The sequence below is a fragment of the Sus scrofa genome, chromosome 12, assembly GCF_054392235.1.
Source record: "Sus scrofa isolate SSC_HxYL_T2T_F1_AM1 chromosome 12, Sscrofa_HxYL_maternal_Yorkshire_Landrace_v2.0, whole genome shotgun sequence".
In the NCBI taxonomy this organism is placed as follows: Eukaryota; Metazoa; Chordata; class Mammalia; order Artiodactyla; family Suidae; genus Sus; species Sus scrofa.
This window is the reverse complement of record NC_139394.1, coordinates 43798228-43816796: the sequence shown is the minus strand read 5'-3', so window position 1 is coordinate 43816796 and position 18569 is coordinate 43798228. Positions and strand designations below refer to the sequence as shown.

General features: G+C 42.5%; 1 protein-coding gene across 1 annotated transcript in view; it reads left to right on the top strand.

Annotated features, from left to right (window-relative positions):
• The first annotated feature begins 1277 nt into the window (after positions 1-1277).
• LOC110256043 (signal peptide, CUB and EGF-like domain-containing protein 3) overlaps positions 1278-18569 on the top strand; it is a 62862-nt gene continuing 45570 nt past the window's right edge. Inside the window, 3 exon segments of the mRNA NM_001445155.1 lie at positions 1278-1392; positions 6660-6767; positions 9385-9486. Of these exon segments, the coding sequence (NP_001432084.1) occupies positions 1317-1392; positions 6660-6767; positions 9385-9486 (286 nt within the window). The 5' untranslated portion in view covers positions 1278-1316.

Sequence of the window (18569 nt, the reverse complement as noted above, 5' to 3'; positions counted from 1 at the left end):
GCACATGGAGGTTCCCAGGCTAGGGGTCAAATAGGAGCTACAGCCACAGCAATGCAGGATCCGAGCCACGTCTGCGACCTACACCACAGCTCACAGCAACACCAGATCCTTAACCCACTGAGCGAGGCCAGGGATAGAACCCACAACCTCATGGTTCCTAGTTGGATTCGTCTCTGCCGTGCCACAGCAGGAACTCCCTCCTTTTGTTAATTTTTAATTGTACAAGTATTACATACCTAGTCTTACTTCAGTTGAGTCTAAAGACCTCTTGGTTACCTAAAGCCTCCAACTCATTCTACTATTTTGGTCTTTTTGCCTTTTCTAGAGCCGCTCCCGCAGCTTATGGGGGTTCCCAGGCTAGGGGTCGAATCAGAGCTGTAACCGCCGGCCCACGCCAGAGCCACAGCAACACGGGATCCGAGCTGCGTCTGCGAACTACACCACAGCTCACAGCAATGCTGGATTCTTAACCCACTGAGCAAGACCAGGGATCGAACCCGCAACCTCATGGTTCCTAGTCAGATTCGTTAACCACTGAGCCACAACGGGAACTCCCTCATTCTACTATTCTTAAGAAGTGGTGAGTGCTGTCATTATTTGAGAGGTTATGGTTCCAGAATTTTTCTGCATTTTGTGTGTCTGTTTATCTATGTACATATACATCTATATGCATATAAATGCCCAACTATTTAGCAGTGCCTCAGGGAAGAGGGAGAACAGATACGTCTCTGAACAGTATCACACAATGCAATATAATACTTAGACCTAGGTCCTGATGCAGCGACAAAGTGTCATAGAAAAGAAGTCATGAGATATGATGCCCTATTTCGTAGCTCTGTAACTTCGAGCAAGCTATTTAACCTTGTCGTAACTCAATTGTGGTATTTAACAGGTAAAGCATCTTGCATGTAGATATTCTTGAGTTACCTCTCCTTTTGTCTGTCTGTCTGTCTGTCTGTCTGTCTATCTATCTATCTATCTATCTATCTATCTAATCTTCTTTCATTCTCTCTCTCCTTCTCATCTGATACATTTCTTTATTACACTAAGGAGATATTCCCCTTGCCTCAGAGAACTTGTTTAGAAAAAACAAACATTGCTCAATACCACAAAGGTGGGGTGTTTCTCTCTCTCTCTTTTTTTATTTATTTATTTTTTTAGAGAAGTCAGCTTCTTGGCAGAGCCTAAGTTTCAATTTTCTTACACGCTGATGGTGGCCTTTGACCTCTGGCCCAGTTTAACCATTCCAGGAGAGTATAAATGTCAGCTGCTCTAGTCTTGGCTGCATTACCACCGACCAGTCCTCAGCCGGCAACATGAAGCTGGGTGGCCTCTGCCTCCTGCTCCTCCTCGCCGTCCTTCTCACCCTCAATGCAGAGCTCCAGGCAGTTGGTAAGTCCAGGCATTGGCAGGTCCCACCTCTCAGAAGGAGAGTCAGAACGTGGGATGCCTGGGGCTGGGCAGGTGCAGCGTGGCAGAGGGGATGGAGGGGAGGCTGGGTACATAGGGGGACCGTCCACATGGGAGACCCGGGGGCACATTTTAACTGCCCCCTCCACCCCCATCAGGATGCCAGCATCCCTCTGTGTCTGCCCACCTCCTCTCTCCTCTCTCTTTGTGCCAAGGCCAGCCCCTCCATTTGCACGTTCCAGTCCTTCCTTGCCTCCTGCTCTGCCTTGGCTGCCTTGGCTCCTGGGTCTCTCTCAGGCATCTTTAACCCTTTTCTCTCCTTTTGTTTCTACCTGCAAACAGAGAAATCTCCCTACTGTTGAGAAGACTTTTTTCTGAACTCTGCTTTTGTCGTCTCTGCCTCTCCCCAACCACTGAGTCCCTTCCAGTCTAGCTCTAGCCACTAACTACCACCACCACCATCACAACCACTGCCAATATGCCCCCTCGCATGGTACCAATAACTTCCTGGTTGACAATCTTTTTTTTTTTCTTTTCAGGGGCACACCTGCGGCATCTGGAGGTTCCCAGACTAGGGGTCGAATCGGAGCTGTAGCCGCCAGCCTATGCCACAGCCATAGCAATGCCAGATCTGAGCTGTGTCTGTGACCCACACTGCAGCTCATGGCAATGCCAGATCCTTAACCCACTGAGGGATGCCAGAGATCAAACCTATGTTCTCATGGATGCTAGTCTCATTCTTTTCCACTGAGCCACGACAGGAGCTCCTGGTTGACAATCTTAATAGTTTTCCTCAGTTGTCAGTCTCCTTGAGATCTTTGCAGTATCTGACATTGTTCAGGATTCTTTCACTCTGAAACCCTCTCATGAGATTCCTCCAACTCTTTCTTGGTCCTTCTTTTTCTGCGCCTTTTGTTTCTTTTTCTCTATTTGCTCAACATTATGGGCCTTCAGACAAAGGTGGTTTCTCTCTTTGCCTTGCTCCCCGCTCCCTGTCTGGAATCAATCACCAGACTTTGTCTGATCTTCTTTCAAAATTTCTTACATCCTTTCCAAGCCCACTGCCACCCCTCTAATCACATAACTGGATCATTGCAATACTCTTGAACCCTCTCTCTTCTAAAATATGCATTGTGGGAGTTCCCACTGTGGCTCAGTGGAAATGAACCTGACTAGTATCCATGAGGTTTCGGGTTTGATCCCTGGCCCCCATCAGTGGGTTAAGGATCCGACATTGCCGTGATCTGTGGTGTAGGTCACAGACATGACTTGGATCTGGTGTTACTATGGTTGTGGCGTAGGTAGGGAGCTGCAGCTCTGATTCATCTCCTAGCTTGGGAACTTCCATCTGCCACACCTACAGCCTTAAAAAAAGAAATAAATTTAAAAAATAAAATATGCAATATATATTGAGTTCCAGCCAGTTCTATGCATAAATGTGAGATTGTTCCTCCCAAAATGCAGGTCTCATCAGGCTTTTGATTTCCTCAAAATGCAATGTATTCTCTCATCTGACAACCCCCCCACCTCTGGCTATTTCCACCATAAGCATAATCAATATACACAGTCGTTCTAGCTAGAGCAGTATTTCTCAAGTGTTGATATGACAAGAAGATCCTGTTAAAACACTGGTTGTGATTCAGGGCTGGGGGCTGGAGATCCTGCACTAACAAGCGTCCAGGTGATGCTGCTGCTGCTGCTGCTGGTCCACAGACCACATCTTGGGTAGGAAGAGGCTCTGCCAACATGTTAGAACCACCTGAGAAGCTTTTTTAAAAGACCAGTGCTGAAACCATACAACTCAGATGGGACTGGAGCCCATAGGCTGGGACTCAAACCAGCCCAAACCCAGATTGGGACTGGAGCCCACTGTCTTTTCATTAAAATCGCACACCTGGTCTCAGGACTTAACTGAAGTTCAGGGCCTTTGTGTCTCAGGGCAGAAGGAATTCAGTGAGAGGCAAAGACAGGTAAGAAGCAGATTTATTGAGAGAGAGAGAGAGTGTGGGCCATCTCAGAAGATGAGAGCGACCTGGAAGATGTACTTTCTGTAGAGAGAATGCCCTCCGCAGCCCATCTGAAAAGGTTTGAGAGCGGCTCCAAAGTAGGGGGTGGTTAGTTTTTACGGGCTGGGTAGTTTCATTGGCTAATGAGTAGGAGGGCTGTTTCAGATATTTCAGGGAAACGGCAGGGATTTCCGGGAAGTGGGCCACGGTCCACTTTTTGGACTTTTAATCAGTTTATGTCTTATCCTCAATGGCTATGTCATTCTTTCATAGGTTGTGCCCTGCCCCCCTTCCCTCCAGTTTCACTGCCAGGACCCTCTGCTGGACCAATTAAATCAGGCTTTCTGGATGTCTCTTGTTCTGTGTGTGTGTGATATAAAAGTCACCATTTTAAGGGGTACACTTTGGTGGGTTTTAGTCTATTGACAGTGTTGTGCAGGCATCACCACTATCTAACTGCAAAACTTTTTCACCACCCCAAAAAGAAACTCCATCCCTATTGGCAAACTCCCTGTTCCCTCCTTCCTCTAATCCGCTTTCCATCTCCAAGCCTTGTTCTATTCCGGGTACTTTATATTAATGAAATCATACAGTGGCATCTTCTGTGTCTGGCTTCTTTCATTATTTTCAAGAATCATCTAAGTTGTGTCTGTCAGTACTTTTCGTGGCTAGGTGATATAGCTGTACCAGGTAATATTTATACATTCATCAGTTGATGGACATTTGGGTTATTTCCATTTTGCGGCTCTTATGAAATAATGCTACTATGAGCATTCATAGTAAAGTTTTGTGTGGACATGTTTTTAGTTCTCTTGGATATACACGGAGGAGTGGGATTGCTGAGTCATGTAGGAACTTTGTGTTTAATTTTTCGAGGAACTGCCTAAGTCTTTTCCATAGAGCCTGCAACAACTTACATCCCCACCAGCAACATATGAAAGTTCTGATTGCTACAATGTCCTTGCCAACACTTGTTGACATGTGACTTTTTTATGCTAGCTGTCACAGTGAGGGTAAAGGGGGCTCTCATTAGGTTTTTCCTTGCATTTTCCTAGTAACTAATGATGTAGAGCACTTTTTCATGTTCTTAGTGGTCATTTATAAATTCTTTGGAGAAATTCTCTATTCACGTTCTTCTCCCTTTTCATAATTGGAGTGTTTGTCCTTTTGCTGTTGGGCTATAGGAATTCTTTATAGAGTCTGGATAGTAATAACCCTTATCAGATATAAGATTTGCAAATATTTTCTCCCATTCTGTGGCTTGTCTTTCTACTTACTTGATAGTGTTCTTTGATGCATAAAAGCCTTTAATTTTATAAAGCAAAATTCACCTACCTCTTTTGTGGCCTGACTTTGGTGTCATATTTCAGAAACCATTGCCCAATTCAAAGTTACAAAGATTGACATCTATGTTCCCTTCTCAGAGTTTTATACTTTGAGCACATACATTTAGGCCTTTGATCCATTTTGAGTGAATTTTTGTATGTGTATTTGTATAGGTACATGGCTTGAGGTAGTGGTCCAATTTATTCTTTTTCATGTGGATGTCCATTTTCCCCAGAACCATTTGTGGAAAGACTTCTTTCTCCATTGAATGGTATTAATGTGTATGTATGTGTGTGTGCGTGTGCATTTAAATCCGCAGCTAATTCTCTACAGCACTGATGGTTAAGCCACTCATATCCTTTAACTCTTAGCAGGACCTCCTTCACGGTACTTACTACATGTATAGTGCTGTGAAATGTAGTTATAAGAGAACAAACTTTGATTTCCCATTCTAGATTTTTCCTGCCTTGCTCACACAAACCCTGACTTAATCTCTACTTCCTGAAAGATCTAGTCCTGTCCCTTACATACAGGAGGTAATTAATTAATTTATTTATTATCTTTTTAGGGCCACACCCACGACATGTGGAAGTTTTCAGGCTGGGGTCAGATTGGAGCTACAGCTGACAGCCTACTCCACAGCCACAGCCAAGCCAGATCTGAGACGTGTTTGCGACCTACACTGCAGCTCAAGGCAACGCCGGATCCTGAACCCACTGAGCAAGGCCAGGGATCGAACCCGCATCCTCATGGATACAGTCTGGTTTGTTAACCGCTGAACCACGATGGGAACTCCTCCAGTAGGTAATTTTTAAACATATAAGTTAATTAATTAGGGACAAGAAAAGAAATGAATGAGTAAATGAACAGTGAATGAACGAATGCTTAAATATTGATAGAGAATTATGGTCCCCAGTTTTCCTTCCCAAATTGGCAGCAGCTTGTGGACTCCTATCGTGTCAGAGCCACACTGGCTCTGGGAGGGTCTCTAGGCCAGTTCTACATCAGTGTTATTGGGGACACTCATTAAAATCTGCATCTATAGGCTCAGCCTGGAGAACCTGAGCTATCAGGTCTGGACCAGGTCCTGCTCTCTGTACTTCTTTCCAAAGCTCCCAGGTGATTCTGAGAATCAGCCACATTTGGGGAGTCACTCAACTGGTCTAGTCTTTCCCCACTTCCCCAGACCACACCCAAGACAACCTCAGTTTGCAGATGATAAAAGGGAGGCTGAGAGAGAAGGACAGGGCTAGTGGCAGAAGCAGGTCAGCCAGGTGTCAGGACCCGCAGTGAGAATTCTCTTGTTGATGGTGCTGTGATGATGGCACAAGTGTTCTTTTAACAGAGAACTGGGTAAAACGAACCCAAGGCTTTGATGTAGCTTCCAGGCCTGTCCCCGTCTTTCAGCTCTATCTCCTACAGTAGCAAGAAGTCACATTGAGACTTTTTAGGGGTTAGAATCCAAGAAATTGTCTACTTCCATCAGAAAGAATTTTGGGAACTCAACTTTGTACTTAAGGGTAATTTCACTGAGCTGTAGAGCAAAAGGGACCTGAGTTTTCAAGGGAAAAACTCCTGAATTCAAATCCCAGCTCTGCCATTGACCAGACAACCTCTGCATGTCCTCATCTATAAAATACAAAGAAAACCTACTGATTAAAGCCTATTTGTGTTACCATTAACCGGCTTTCTTTGCAGCTTTCTCTCCTACAGATACTTCAATCTTAAGGAAATCCTGCAAATACTCTTGCAAATACTGCAGATCTTCTTTGTTAGAGGTCAGATAAGGTTCTATGTGAGATCATGTTTAAACAGTGAAGTGTTAGATCAATATGTAAAGGACTATTATGAGGTCAGGGTCATTTATAAGAAAAGTACTGGTTTCATGTAAGCATCTCAAACCTGTCTTTTCTCAAGATGTAGGTATCTGTGTGACGGAGTGCAAGGTAGACCAGGACTGTGGGGCAGGAAGACGATGCACCAGCAATGGATGTGGCCGGGTCTGCTCCCCAGTCCGGCGAAGAGGTAAGGCTGAGAGCCCTGTGGGCACATGAGCTTGGTCCTGCCCACCCTTTCCAGATTTGTTCAATAGTAATGAATGCTTGAGTATGGTTTTGGAGTTTTCATCATAAAATACAAAATAAACGGGATTCTTTGGATTTCTCCATCATGATCCATCCCATTGCTTCAGTCATTCTCAGCTTTTTTCATTGTGGGGATTTCTTTTTAAGAATAACTCTTGGGGAGTTCCCGTTGTGACCCAGCGGTAATGAATCAGACTAGTATCCATTAGGATTCGGGTTTGATTCCTGGCCTCACTCAGTGGGTTAAGGATCCGGTATTGCCATGAGCTGTAGTATAGGTGACAGACATGGCTTGGATCCCAGGTGGCTGTGGTATAGGCTGGCAGCTACAGCTCCAATTGGACACCTAGCCTGGGAACTTCAATATGCTGCAAGTGGGGCCCTAAAACCAAAAAGAAAGAAAGAAAGAAAGAAAAAATCACTCTTGGAGAGTTTCCATTATGGCTCAGCAGGTTAAGAACTCGACTAGTATTCATGAAGATTTGGTTTCGATCCTTGGCCTTGTTCCATGGGTTAAGTATCTGTCATTGCCACAAGCTGTGGTATAGGTCACAGATGTGGCTTGGATCCCACACATTACTATGGTGTAGGCTGGAAACTGCAGCTCCAATTCAACCTCCAGCTGGGAAACTTCCATATGCTGTGGGTGTGGCCCTAAAAAAGAAAAATAAGGATTTCCCATTGTGGCTCAGTGGAAATGAATCTTGCTAGCATCCATGAGGATGCAGATTCGATCCCTGGCCTCGCTCATCAGGTTAAGGATTTGGCGTTGCCATGAGCTGTGGTGTAGGTCACAGCCACAGTTTGGATCTGGTGTTGCTGTGGCTGTGGTGTAGGCCAGTAGCCTGGGAACCTCCACATGCCTTGGGTGTGGCCCTCAAAAGATGAAAAAAAAAAATTAAAAGAATAGCTTTTGGGAGTTTTCTGTGCCTCAGCAGGTTAAGGATCCAGTGTTGTCACTGCTGTGGCATGGATTCCATCCCTGGCCAGGCAACTTCCCCATGACATGGGTGTGGCTTACAACAAGAATAACTCTTAATATTTTTATCCCCATAAATATATGTTTATGGTTGAAAAACAAGACTCAACAGCCCAAAGTATTTAAACAAATAAATGGCACCCACAAGAGCACCATCCGGAAACATCATTGGTGACCTTTCAGGGTGTATCTTTCCACACTTTGTGTGTGTATTAGCATCTTAGTGATTTCACACTCTTAGTTAAATTGATGTGATTTTTTTAATATCTCATATCAATCATTTTATATTTTAATACCTGATATTAATGTGTAATTTTCCCATTGAGTTATTCTGAACATCCCTCAACCTATTTTAACTCTTTATTATGGGAATTTCTAAACACATACAAAGCAGACATTGGTCTAACAACAGACCAGACCGTATACCCATCACCCGGCTTCAGCCATTGTCAGTGTCATTCTTCCTTCATCTCTAACCCCACCCACTTCCCCTCATCCTCTAATATTTTCAAGCAAATTCCAGACATTATTCATAACATGTTATTTCCATAGGTATTTCATGAAAATAAGAACTCCTTTTGATCGTATGGTTTATCCTGCCTTTTGTTATTATTTTATTTACTGTTGTAGACATCTTTTTTAGAGAGAGTCTTTCATTATATAGTCTATGTTATTTGTGTAATCGCTCTCTTTCATTTTTTCTCTCTCTTACTATATTTGCATTAGGAAAGATTTATGTTTTTGTTCTAATAGTTACCTTATTACTAAGACTTTTGAGTATTATCCTTGCTCTCTCTTTTTATTTTATTTTATTTTATTTTATTTTATTTTATTTTATTTTATTTTTTGTCTTTTTGCCATTTCTAGGGCCGCTCCCGCGGCATATGGAGATTCCCAGGCTAGGGGTCGAATCGGAGCTGTAGCCACCAGCCTACAAGAGTCACAGCAACTTGGGATCCGAGCCACATCTGCGACCTACATCACAGCTCACGGCAATGCCGGATCCTTAACCCACTGAGCAAGGCCAGGGATCGAACCCGCAACCTCATGGTTTCTAGTCGGATTCATTAACCACTGAGCCACTACGGGAACTCCCTCTCTCTTTTTAAATTATTACCTACGGGTTTCCTACTATGAGTAAAAGTCCTAACAAAATTAGATCATTTCCTCCTTTCCTTCCTCCCTCTGCCCATGCCCCCACCCCCAGCAGCTGCTCTTAGGTAATGTCCTTGCATTCCCACTTAACCATTTTCAGGTAGTTGTCAAGCTTAGTCTCCTTTTCATGTGTTCTTTCCATCCCCTTCCCCAGTGTTTGATAGGTATAGTGTGTTTACATTGTCAGAGCATATAGCTATTCCATAGACTCTCTCCATATACTGTTAATGAGTCTCAGTTCTACTGTGAATACATATTTAATGGCTTTATTAGGCCCCATGTTGATGTCTCTCCAGGCACTTTGGTTGGCTGTTTTATTTCTAGGTAACTGATAGACTTTTGAATGATACTGTAAATGCAATTAAAACCTTATTTTCTGATTATAAGACTTCAGAGCTTTTAACCGAGTCTTTCCTCTCATCAGAGGCCTGCGAGCACCAGTGCAGAGAAGACAGGGACTGTGGGAGTGGACATCAGTGCGTGAGGAAGGGCTGTGGGCACGTCTGCGCCCCCGTCCATCAAGTCGGTGAGTCCTGAGGGCCTCCACCCCAGCCTGTCCCAGGAGATGTAGGAGCTTGGCGTGATTTCAACTTTCACAAGTATGTGGTTCCCCCAGAAAGGTGGGGGAAATAAATACACTGACTGCCTGGGGTCTCCTCTGCTCTTTGAGAAAAACTGCAGTCATGAGATCCTTTATCCCAACATTTTCAAGTCTGAGAATCCCGAGAGAAAAAATTTTTATCAAGGAATACATACTCATTAGAAAAAATCAGGAACCATGGACAAGAAATAGAAACAAAATGTGCCCATAATTTCATTAAGGAGGAGATAAACATTGTTCTGTGCTTGTTCATATCCTTCCGCATGTATGTTCAGGGGGTATGGTGCCAAAAAATCATGGCATCACAGCTCATAGACATTTTAAAACTTTCCCTTTTGTGTGTGTGTGCTTTTTTTTTTTTTTGCTTTTTGCTTTTTAGGGCTGCACTCATGGCATGTGGAGGTTCCCAGGCTAGGGGTCAAATAGGAGCTACAGCCACAGCAACACAGGATCTGAGCCTCATCTGTGACCTACACCACAGCTCACGGCAACACCAGATCCTTAACCGGCCAGGGATCACACCTGCAACGTCATGGTTCCTAGTCAGAGTCATTTCCACCACAACACAATGGGAACTCCAAAAACTTTCCTTTTTTGAAAAACAATTAGTAATACGGAGCAAAAAGTTTTCTATGAATATGGACATATTTCTACAGCTCTATTCTTTATTCAAAGGCTTCACAGCATTTTCATTGTGGATATACCACATTCTGTTTTCTGATTCTTGACCAGTAGATTTATAAAATTTCTCTAATATTTTATGATCAAAGGATTCCCTTTGAAGTAAATCTCTCTGTGTAAAACTTGGTTATTTACTTAGGAAACATCCCCAGAAATGGTATTGCTGACTCAGAGCCTGCGTGTTTTCTTGATCCAAATATACTTTGCCAATTTTCCTTTCTGAGGAATGTATTGTGTATGTCAAAAAGTTGACAAAATTAACAGGGCCGGAAATATTTTATTTTTTTGCTATTTGTCAATGGTAGAAATGTCATACCAATTTATGACATTTTTAATTACATGCAACTTATAAACAAACTTCAATGATGTTTATGAAATATTTACTTGTCTTTAGGGATAGTCCTTAGCAATAGTTAGCATCCCCCAAACTGTGAAGAATGAAAAACATCTATTTGGCAACGTCTCTGTGCCAGGTCTTTTCAAAACCTATTATTTTGTTTAATTTTGCGAACGTTAGGTAGCAGAGATGGAGATATTCATCTCACGTCCATTTTACAGATGAGAACACTGAAGACTGATCCAAATATTTTTTTTCTTCTATTCACCTTCCCCTGATTCTTCTCTACCCTCTTCCTTTTTTTTTTTTTTTTTTTTTTTTTTTGGTCTTTTTAGGGCCACACTCACAGCACATGGAGGTTCCCAGGCTCGGGATCAAATCAGAGCTGTAGCCATTGGCCTACTCCAGAGCCACAGCAAAGCCAGATCTGAGCCGAGTCTGAGACCTACACCACAGCTCATGGCAACTCTGGATCCTTAACCCACTGAGTGAGGCCAGTGATTGAACGTGTGTCCTCATGGATGCTAGTCAGATTCGTTTCCTCTGAGCCATGATGGGAATTCCCTCTACCCTCCTCCTTAGGTCACTTGGCTCACACTGCAAATAGTGCCCCCAAGAGGTGCCTTAACAGTGCCCCCCACTGGACAATGTAAATATCCACAAAATGGCAGGTAACCCCATGATGGTTGATTATCCAGTGGACTCGGTGATGCTCTTAAATTGTTTTGTAATTTATTAAGTACAACGGATTCCACAAGTGCTTGAAATATTGCAGTGTGAACTGTTTCACAAAATTTTGTGTCTAGAAGGCTTTACCAATCTCCTGTATTAACTGATTCCTGATAGATACACAGGCACTGTGAGAAGAAGCATCAAGTCCTGAGCTCCTGCCATTTGCCAGGCAGGTTCTGAGATGACTGCTTTTACATCTCAGAGTTAGAGTCGTGCCAGGTATCAGTGTTATACAGCTGAGGACACCAGGCTTAGAGCAGTGAGATGACTTACCTGTGGCCACATTGATAAGGATGGGGAGAGCCCAGGTCTGTCTGTGAAGCATAAGGAAATTAGCCCAAACCCTCTACTGTGGCCTCAATTTGCATAAATTAACATATATCCCATTGTCTTGTATAAGGTATCCTATCATGTTTCACATATATCTTTTACAATTTAACATTAGATATGGACATCTTTCCATGTCAACACAAATGCATCTCATTCGTTCTGGATGAAATGATTACTAATGAGTACATTTATCATAATCCATTTAACTGGTACCCTTTGGTGGTCATTTTATTTACTTGATATTGTTGGCTGTTGCTCAGGAAGATTTAATGAACGTGAGTTTATATTTTTGTCCATCTGTGGAAATGTGTCCTCCAGAATATACTTCTTAGGAATGAAAGGAAAAGGTCAAGGTTATGAATGTTCATTTTCATACATATTCTCTCCCCTTTCCTCTCCCTCCTCCCTTCCTTCTGATACCCCTTTCCACCCTCCTTCCTCATTAACTACAAAGACTTTTCCCTTTTTTGTGGGATGAGAACTCACGTATGTCCTGCATCTTCTCTCTGCTCAGAGTTCTAAGCCTTGTATGTGTAAAGGGACATTTCTGACACTTAGAAAACCTTTTCTCACTCACTCAGCGGGTCCTCTTATTGTCTAATTCAACAAAGCCTAGTTTGAAACTCTCTGCTGTGCCCTGGCCCTTTTATTCCAGGCTGATGTGCCCTCCCCAGGAAGTAAGGGCTGCCATTGACAAAATGAGGGGGAAGGGATGGGTGTTGGGCAGCTGGAAACTTTGAGGAGACAGGAACAGAAGATACACTGGATCAACATCTCTGAATAACGTCATCTCTGTTATGTCATGTACATTATGAAAGCATTCCTTAAACTGCAATGTTCTATAGAGATTGTGAAACATCTTGCAATAGTAGACTTTTTTTTTTTCTTTTTTTGCCTGAACCACTGGCATATGGAAGTTCCCTGGCCAGAGGTTGAGATCAAACTGCATCTATGCCACAGCTGCACGAACGCTGCTGGAACTTTAGCCCAGTGCTATGGGCTGGGGATTGAATTATAGCCTCCACAGAGGCAAGCTGGATCATTAACTCACTGCACCACAGCAGGAGCTCCTAGTTGTAGACATTTTATAAATTGTAATATCGGGAGTTTCCTCTGTGGCTCAGTGGGTTAAGAACCTAACATATTGTCTGTGATGATTCCAGTTTGATCCCTGGCCTTGCTTATTGGGTTAAGGATCTGGCTGTGGCGTAAGTTACAGATGCAGCTTGCATCCGGTATGGCTGTGGCTGTGGTGTAAGCCTGCAGCTGCAGCTCCAACTGTATACCTCGCCCTGGAACTTCCATATGCTGCAGATATGGCCATGAAAAAATTATATCATTGGGGTTTTTTTTTTTTTTTTTTTGGTTTTTTTGTTTTTTGACTGCTCCTGCAGCAAGTGGAAGATCCTATGACAAAGACCTAACTGAAGCCACAGCTCCAATCCAGGCTGAAGCACTGACAATGCCACATCCTTAACCCCTTGTGCCACAAGGGAACTCCTAAATTGTATAATTTGTTAAAGTGATAAAAAGCTGACACTAACTCTTAGGAAAGGCTCCATTCGTTCTTTGCTTCAGCTTCTTCCTAGCATCTGCTCCGGAGACCTAGGTTTTGTGTGTTTGTGTGCATGTGGGAGTGTGTATATGCATGTGTGTGTGTGTGTGTGTGTGTGTGTGTGTGTGTGTTTACGTGTTTCTCTGTGTAGGTATTTAAATCCCTGCTCATTCTGTAGCACAATAATGGTTAAGCCACTCCTATCCTTAAGCTCTTTGCAGGACCTCTTTCATGGTACTTACTACATGTATAATGCTATGAAATGTAGTTATAGGAGAGCAACTTGGATTTCCCATCTGAGCTTTTTTCTGCCTTGCTGATACAAACCCTGGCTTACATCTCTACTCCCTGAAACATTTATTTCTGTCCTTACATATGGTATGTACGTTTTTAAAAGAATGAATTAGGGACAAGGGAATGAATGCGTAAATGAACCTGAATGAATGAATGAATGAATGGCTAAGTATTGACAGATAGATGGTCCACAAGCTTCCTTCCCAAATTGGCAGCAGCTTGTGGACTCCTATCGTGTCAGAGCTACACTGGCTCTGGGAGGGTCTCTAATTCAGCTCTGCATCAGCATCATCAGGAGACACTCATTAAAATCTGCATTTAAAGGCTCAGCCTGGAGAACCTGAGCTATCAGGTCTGGACCAGGTCCTGCTCTCTGTACTTCTTTCCAAAGCTCCCAGGTGATTCTGAGAATCAGCCACATTTGGGGAGTCACTCAACTGGTCTAGTCTTTCCCCACTTCCCCAGGCCACACCCAAGACAACCTCAGTTTGCAGATGATAAAAGGGAGACTGAGAGAGAAGGACAGGGCTAGTGGCAGAAGCAGGTCAGCCAGGTGGCAGGACCCGCAGTGAGAATTCTCTTGTTGATGGTGCTGTGATGATGGCACAGGTGGTGTTCTCTTACCCAAGGCTTTGATGCAGTTTCCAGGCCTGCCCCCATCTTTCAACCCCATCTCCCTCAATAGCAAGTAGCCACACTGAGACCTTTTTAGGGGTTAGAATCCAGGAAACTGTCTACTTCCATCAGAAAGAATTTCTTGGAGTTCCCTTCATGGCACAGCAGAAACGAATCCGACTAGGAACGGAGGTTGCGGATTCGATCCCTGGCCTTGCTCAGTGGGTTAAAAATGATCTGGCTTTGCCATAAGCTGGGTGTAGGTTGCAGACTCAGCTCGGATCCTGCACAGCTTTGGCTCTGGCGTAGGCCGATGGCTACAGCTCTGATTCGACCCCTGGCCTGGGAACCTCCATATACTGCAGGTGCGGCCCTAAAAAAAAGAAAGAAAGAATTTCTTGACCTTTGGGAGCTCAACTTTGTATTCAAGGTTAATTTCACTGCCTTGTGTAGCAAAAGGGACATGAGCTTTCAAGACAAATAGATCTGAGTTCAAATCCCAGCTCTGCCATTGACCAGACAACCTCTGCATGTCCTCATCTATAAAATACAAATATGAAAACCTGCTGGTTAAAGCCCATTTGGGTTACCATTAACTGGCTTTCTTTGCTACAGATACTTCAGTTCTAAGAAAATCCTGCAAATACTCTAGCAAATACTGCAGATCCTATTTGTTAGAGGTCAGATAAGGTTCTATGTGAGATCATGTTTAAACAGTGAAGTGTTAGATCAATATGTAAAGCACTATTATGAGGTCAGGGTCATTTATAAGATAAGTACTGGTTTAATGTGAGCATCTCAACCCGGTCTTTTCTCAAGATGTAGGTATCTGTGTGATGGAGTGCCGTGTAGACCAGGACTGTGGGGAAGGAAGACTATGCATCAGTAATGGGTGTGGCCGTGTCTGCTTCCCAGTCCGGCGAAGAGGTAAGGAAGGCTGAGAGCCCTGTGGGCACATGAGCTTGGTCCTGCCCACCCTTTCGAGACTTGTTCAATGGTAATGAACCCTTGAGTATGGTTTTGAGAGTTTTTATCATAAAACATAAAATAAATGGGATTATTTGGATTTCTCCATTATAATTCCATTGCATCAGTTATTCTCAACTTCTTTCAGCATGGCCATTTCCTTTTGAGGTTAACTCTTAGTTGCTCAGTGACTTAAGGATCAGATATTGTCGTTGCTGAGGGTCAGATTCAGTCCCTGGCCAGGGATAGTCCTTATGCTGTGGGTGCATCCATTAAAGAAAAAATGATGGTAAGTTAAATTGATATGCAATTTTAATCTCTAATTGCAAATTGATATGCAAAATTAATTTGCAGTTGATATGCAAAATTAATCTTAATTTAATGTTTTAATACCTTGTATTAATGTGTATGACACTTTGAGTATCCTTCAACATATTTTATTTTTAACTTTTTATTATGGGAAATTCTAAACACATGTGAAGCAGACCGAATGTTATAACAATAGCCCCTGTACCCATCACCCAGTCGACCATTATCAATGTGTATTCATTCTTCTTTCATCTCTAATCCCATCTACTTCCCCTCATCCTGTTTTTTTAAAGCAAATTCCAAACATTATTTCATTATATATTATTTCTCTATATATTTTGTGAAGATAAGAACTCTTAATTGTCCAATTTGTCCTACCTTTTAATTATTTTATTTACTGTTGTAGATATCTTTTATGTAATCATTATTATATAATCTGTTTTATTTGTCTATTCTCTCTCTCTCCCTTTTTCTCTCTTTCTTACTATATGTTTTCTATATAGAAAGGTTTATGTTTTTCTTCTAATAGTTACCTTATATTAAGACCTTTCGAACTACCCTAGATCCCCTCTTTTTTTGTTATTATCTACCGGTTTCCTGCTATGAGTAATAGTCCTAATAAAATTAGCTCATTTCCTCCTTTCCTTCCTCCCTCTGCCCATCCCCCCTCCCCCAGCAGCTGCTCTTAGGTAATGTCCTTGCATTCCCACTTAACCCTTTTCCGATATTTGTCAGGCTTACTCTCCTTTTCATATGTTCTTTCCATCCCCTTCCCCAGTGTTTGATAGGTACATTGTGTTTACATTGTCAGAGCATGTAGCTATTCCATAGACTCTCTCCATAGACTGTAAATGAGTCTCAGTTCTACTGTGAGTACATATTTAATGGCCTCACTAGGCCCCATGTTGATGTCTCTCCAATCGGGTTTGTTTGGCTGAAGATCAGACTCTAGTGGATTCCTCAGGACGTTGTCCTGGGAACAAGGTCCCAGGTCTTCTCCATCTGTCACCTCACTGCCCCCTGCAGACTCTGCACAGAGCAGACCCTCGCTGGTCTGGTGGAGGATGGTGCTTTGTCCCCTTCCCTCCACTCAGAATTTGCAGTTTGAGAGGATGCCTTGTCCTCCAGGTTTATTGTCTATGTGTTTTGAATTTAGCTATTTTAAATGCTCTGTATGTTTTTATGGGAAGATGTTAGAGGAATCAAAAATTATGTCAGCCAGCACAACTAAAACCACCTTCCCAGAATCTGACATCATGTTTAAAAACTTCTAACTTTTTCTTTTGTGAAGTATCTGTTCGATCCCTCCTGCCCATTTTTCTATTAGGTTGTCTATATTTTTTCCTATCAATTTGTAGGAGATTCTGGATACAAGTCATTTAGAGTGTGTATGTATAAAATAAACATTTTCTCTCAATCTTCTTTTTACTCTTTTAATGGTTTCATTACATGAAGTAAATTTCATAATTTTAAGGTGATTCTATCTCTATATTTTAATGGTCAGTAATATTTCTGTAGTACTTAAGAAAAAATTGTCTATCCCAACATCACAAGTCTGTTTGCTATGGTATCTTCTAGAAGTTTTATGGCTTTGCCTTTCCCTTAGGTCCATGACCCGTTTGGAACAGATTTTATTGTGTCATGTGAAATGGGAAACAAGGGTCCTTTTGTTTATGTGGGCAGTCCAGTCAATCCATCCACAGTTCCTGGAAAGACCATTCTTTCCCCTTTTTGTGTTGCAGTGGGTCCTTGGTCATAAGCTAGGAGATCATGTGTGAGTATCTGTCACATTGGTCTCCTTGCCTGACTTGTACCAACACCACAACATCTCATTTCCTGCCATATTATAATAAGTCATGATAAACTGTAGCTGAAGTCCTCCAACTTGAAGATTGGCTTGAGTATTTTTGATTTTGGGAAATTTGCTATAAAGTTACAGATTCAGCTTACCCATTTTCATGAAAAATCCTCTGAGATGTTGACTGGAATTGTATTCCATTTCAATCTGGGAAAAACTGATATCTTTATAACACTGAGTATTTTCATCCATGAACATGGTATATCTCTCCATTTTTAAAAGATATTTAAAATGTTTTTAGTGTGGTTTTCTTTTCTTTTTTTCTTTTCTTTTTTTTTTTTGGTCTTTTGTCTTTTTAGGGCTGCACCCACGACTTATGGAGGTTCTCAGGCTAGGGGCCTACACCACAGCCACAGCAATGCCAGATCTGAGCTGCATCTGCAACCTACACCACAGCTCATGACAATTCCAGATCCTTAACCCATTGAGCAAGGCCAGGGATGGAACCTGAAACCTCATGGTTCCTAGTCAGATTTGTTTCTGCTGAGCCAAGATGGGAAATCCTAGAGTGGTTTTCTACATACAGTTTTCTACTCAAAACTTGTTAGGGTTTTTTTTTTTTTTTTTATTACTCAAATGAATTTATCACACCTGTAGTTGTATAATGATCATAACAATCTGATTTCACAGGATTTCCATCCCACAGCCCAAGCACATCCCCCACCCCCCAAAACTGTCTCCTCTGGAGACCATATAACTTGTTAGGTTTATTTCTAGGTAGCTGATGACTTTTGAATGATATTGCAAAGACAACTAAAACATTTATTTTCTAATTGTAAGACTACAGAGCTTTTAACCAAGTCTTTCCTGTCATCAGAGGCCTGCGAGCACCAGTGCAGAGAAGACAGGGACTGTGGGAGTGGACATCAGTGCGTGAGGAAGGGCTGTGGGCACGTCTGCGCCCCCGTCCATCAAGTCGGTGAGTCCTGAGTGCCTCCACCCCAGCCTGTCCCAGGAGATGTAGGAGCTTGGCGTGATCTCACCTTTCACAAGTGTGTGGTCCCTCAGAAAGGTGGGGGGAATAAATACACTGACTGCCTGGGGTCTCCTCTGCTCTTGCTCTTTGAGAAAAACTGCAGTCATGAGACCCTTTACCCCAACATTTTCAAGGCTGAGAATCCTGAGAGAAATTTCATTTCATTTTACTCAAGGGATACATACTCATTAGAGAAAATAAGAATGTCCACCAACAAATAGATGGCAAAACAGGCTTGTAATCTCATGAACAGGAGATAAACATTGTTATGTGTTTGTTCATATCCTTCCACATATATATTCAGAGGGTATGATGCCAAAAAGTCATGGTATCACCCTATAAACATTTAAAACCT